The following is a 4,155-nucleotide window of genomic DNA, read 5'->3' as shown; positions in this document are numbered from 1 at the left end:
ACGGAGCAATAAGAATTTGATTGTAGCGGGAATACCCATCAAGGAAATAATAGAAAGCACGACCGGGAAATCTATCAAGCCGGCCAAACAATAGAATGTGGGAAATGATCTTTTCTTATGACTTTGTTGAGCTTACGATAGTTCATACATACTCTCCACCCGGTCACCGTTCTTGTAGGAATCAACTCATTCTTATCATTGCTGACCACCATCATGCCCCCTTTCTTTGGGATACATTGAACTGGAGAAGTCCACGAACTATCAAAAATGGGGTAAACAACCCCGGCATCCAACCACTTGATGATCTCCTTTTTGATAACCTCTTGCAAGGATTCTTTGAGTCTTCTTTGATGTTCCATATATGGTTTGGCACCTTCCTACAAGTTAATCTTGTGCATGAAAAATGCAGAGCTTATCCCCCGAATATCCGCCAATGTCCATCCAATAGCCTTCTTCCTCTTTTGTAGCATCGCCAATGTGGATCTACCTGCACGTTAGTCAAACAAGAGGAAAGAATAACCAGTAAAGTAGAAAAAGGGACAAGAAATTCATACCGAAGATGTGGAAGCAATGACTTTAACTCCAAGATGGGAGGCTCCTCAATTGAAGGCTTTGTTGGAGGAGTTATTCTATTTCAATATCCAAGGACAATTTGCGGGGCTCATAAGTGTATGACCCCATCCCTTGCAAAGAGTTCACACATTCCACGTAACCCTCCTTCTCTTCATCATCACAGTTGAGCAAGACGGCCTCCAAAGTATTATCAACATTCATCACAACACTTATTTCATCCATGATCACATCGGTCACCAAGTCTACGAAAGATCACACCTATTACTATTGGGTTGACTTATAGACTTACACACATGAAAAACAACTTTTTCATCACCAACCCAGAAAATAAGTTCTCCATCTTCAACATCAACTAGAGCCTTCCCCGTAGCAAGGAAAGGTCTCCTAAGAATAATTGGCACCTCATAGTCAACCTCACAATCAAGAATGACAAAATCCACTGGAATAATGAATTTATCAACACGAACCAACACGTCATCAATTACTCCCAACGGTTTCTTCATGGTACGATCAGCCATTTGTAATCTCATAGATATGGGTCTAGGTTTCCCAATTCCCAAAGTCTTGAAAACTGAATAGGGCATCAAATTGATACTTGCCCCAAGATCACAAAGAGCTTTAGCAAACTCGACACTTCCAATGGTACAAGGGATTGTGAAAGCAGCGAGATCTTTCAATTTAGGAGCCATTGAATGCACAATTGCACTCAATTGATGAGTCATCTTTATAGTTTCACAATTCATCAACTGCTTCTTTGTCACCAAGTCTTTCATAAACTTTGCATAACCGAGCATTTGCTACAAAGCTTCAACCAACGGCACATTAATACACATACTCTTCATCATGTCAATGAACTTTTTGAATTGATTCTCTCCATGTACCTCCGAGAGCAGATTAGACTTTTAGATATTATTATATTTTTTTTTGCTTCTTTATTTTTGTTTAAGGACCCCTCGCGGGATTTTGTAAACATCGTTTAATAATACAAAAATGTTTCTTCAATTTGTCTTTGATTTGTGCTGGATTTCCCTTTGTCTGTGTTTGTAAAGAATCTGAGCATGTGACTTTATTGGTTGGTCCGAATATCGGACCCGGGCATAGATATTCCCTTGGTTCTTCGATTGGTTAATATGATATTCTCTAAAACCCTTTGCTGTTCCTCGGACTAAGTACGGGTTGACTTGATATAAACTTGGGCCTCCAGAACCTTCGACTTCGAATTGAGTGAGAGTGGGGCCTCAAATTTAGAGCAAAACTTAGCCTTTTAAGCCCCATTGATAGTCCTCGAGGGTGAATTTGCTCGATAGTCTGAGAATAGAGATAGCCCTTAGTCTTTCACACATAGTCCCTGAGTGAGATTTTGCTTGAACTCAGGTGGCCTTAAAAACTTGATTAGAACTTAGAGTGAAGATAGCCCTGAGGCATTATAGATAGACCCTGGATGAGGATACGCTTGGACTTGGATGAGAGCCTGGGCTAAAGTAACCAAGAGAGTGTTTAAATTGACCTGAAGGCGAAGATAGCCCTGAGGCCTTATCAATAACTCTCGAGTGAGAACTGGCTTGGGCTCAGGTAGCCCGAGGGCCAGGGAATCGGGTAAATGACCTGTACTTGTAATATCAGAGACCCTCGAGATCGGGTACCATCTCGAGGCTTAGGTTTATATGTATAGTTCCTTAGAGCTCATAGTTATAGTAATAGAGATCCTCAAGATTGGCCACCATCTCGGGTCTAGGTTGACTCCCCTTTTGGAGCCCATTTTGTAGTACCAAAGGTCCTCGAGATCGGGCACCATCTCGAGGCTAAATTGGTGTCGATAGTCCCTTAGAGCTTATATTCACTTTGACAAAGATCCTCGAGGTCGGGCACCACCTTGAGACTTAGAATGATATTGATGGCTCCTTGGAGCCTATAATTATGGTAGCAAAGATCATCGAGATTAGGAACCATCTCGAGGCTGGATCGATATGGGAACCTCTGACCCTTTGAACATCGTACGACAACTTCACTTATATGGCACGACCATGAAGCACTCGGGATGATCCCGTCGGTATACTTTTTCCAAAGTGATAATGGCCTAGTCAGCATTAATTGGCCTTTAGAGTAGGCAGACAGTCGCCGCTTGCTTTATATATGAGTTTGTTTCCTCCCCTTTTGAAGATTCCGCTATTTTGAGCCGCTATCCTTTTTCATAGAGTTCTTTTCCTTGCGTCAGCCTTTCCACCATTTTAATTCAAAGTTTTCGCCTGAGTTTTCATTTTCCTTCTCTTGTTTTATTATAGCCAAGGCTGTTATGCCCAAATCCGTTCACCAAGAAGAGAGGGGTTCCGCCTCTTCTTCCCACTCAATCGATGGTACACCGCCGACATCTGGCAAGCCAACCTCAACATGTTTTGTCTCGAGGAGGGACCTTTCGTTAGAGAGGACTCCCAATGTTGAGGGCCATTAGGATCATACATCAAGGTTCACTTCATCAATAGGAGAGGAAACCTTGAGGCAGTGAGGAGAGACTGAGGATAGGGACAAAAGGAGGTACTATAGGTACCCTCTCCGAAAGAGAACATCACAGCTCATACGGAGGGATTTTTACACGTATACACATACTCCTTCATGTTGAGTCCTCTCGATAGAGCCGTGCTTGACTTCTGTCGAATATACGGGATACCCTGGCATAGGTTCACCCGTTGTTCTGGAGGACAGTGCTGATGATGAGGTTCTTTTTGAAAAAAGCCAGGCTCGAGTTCACCCTTATCCATCTCATCAGATTGCACCGACCTTTTCATTACCGAGGCCTGATAGCTTTGCAATGACGATCCACTAGGCCCTTTGTTGTCGATGATGAAGAAGATGGGGTCCGAGGGTGGATGAATCAATTCGTCCGAGTAAGGACTGTCGATGTTATCCCCGTGGAGTTCCTACCGTTTCCTAAGAAATGGAATGTCACACGTAAGTGGTACACTTGTGTTTTTATCGTTTTTGCTCATGGTGGAGATGGATTATGTAAAGACGCTTTCTTTTTCTTTTTGCAGCAACCCCGTGGATGCTATACGAGGTCCCCGACCGAACGGATTGGGCTTGGAAGCTGGTAGGCCGCTTGACCTATGACGAGCATAAGTGGAGAGATCTATCCAAAAGTATATGGGAGGCAAAACACCATGGTATGTGATATGTGTTTTGCTTTCTTTGGAGGGTACTCTGTGTGTACTAACTCCGTCATCGCAGGCATTGGAGAATTTTCTAAGGTGAGATCATGCTCCCTCGGAGAGGAAGAGGGATCGTCGGCTTCAGGACTAGGGAATAATAACAAATGGAAGGAACCCTCACATGGCGAAGGTGCTCATAGCGAGACAAGTCATGACCAGAGGCCCAGAGAAGATGTCACCACTAAGCCTGCAACACCCGAGTCTTCCGACCTTGGAAAAATGGTTCCTCCTTTGCCGTCGTCTTCTTTTCCCGTCAAAGGTACTTCAAGGGGTGTTCGAGGCCAGGGGCCGCTTGACTCAAGCGATGTCTCGAACGATCACATTCCTATTGGGAGCGATTCTACTGGGGCCGACGAGACCAGGCCGATAGGTGTGCATT

General features: G+C 43.9%; 1 protein-coding gene across 1 annotated transcript; it reads right to left on the bottom strand.

Annotated features, from left to right (window-relative positions):
• Positions 1–377: 377 nt before the first annotated feature.
• Positions 378–1,295, bottom strand: LOC104245018 (uncharacterized). The gene is made up of 3 exons (XM_009800563.2): positions 863–1,295; positions 702–815; positions 378–487 (listed from the first exon to the last, which is right to left on the bottom strand). Exons 1-3 carry the CDS (start codon positions 1,293–1,295, stop codon positions 378–380), a joined length of 657 nt encoding a protein of 218 aa, XP_009798865.2.
• Positions 1,296–4,155: the final 2,860 nt, after the last annotated feature.

The sequence above is a fragment of the Nicotiana sylvestris genome, chromosome 11, assembly GCF_000393655.2.
Source record: "Nicotiana sylvestris chromosome 11, ASM39365v2, whole genome shotgun sequence".
Lineage (NCBI taxonomy): Eukaryota > Viridiplantae > Streptophyta > Magnoliopsida > Solanales > Solanaceae > Nicotiana > Nicotiana sylvestris.
This window is presented reverse-complemented; position numbering and strand designations above follow the sequence as displayed.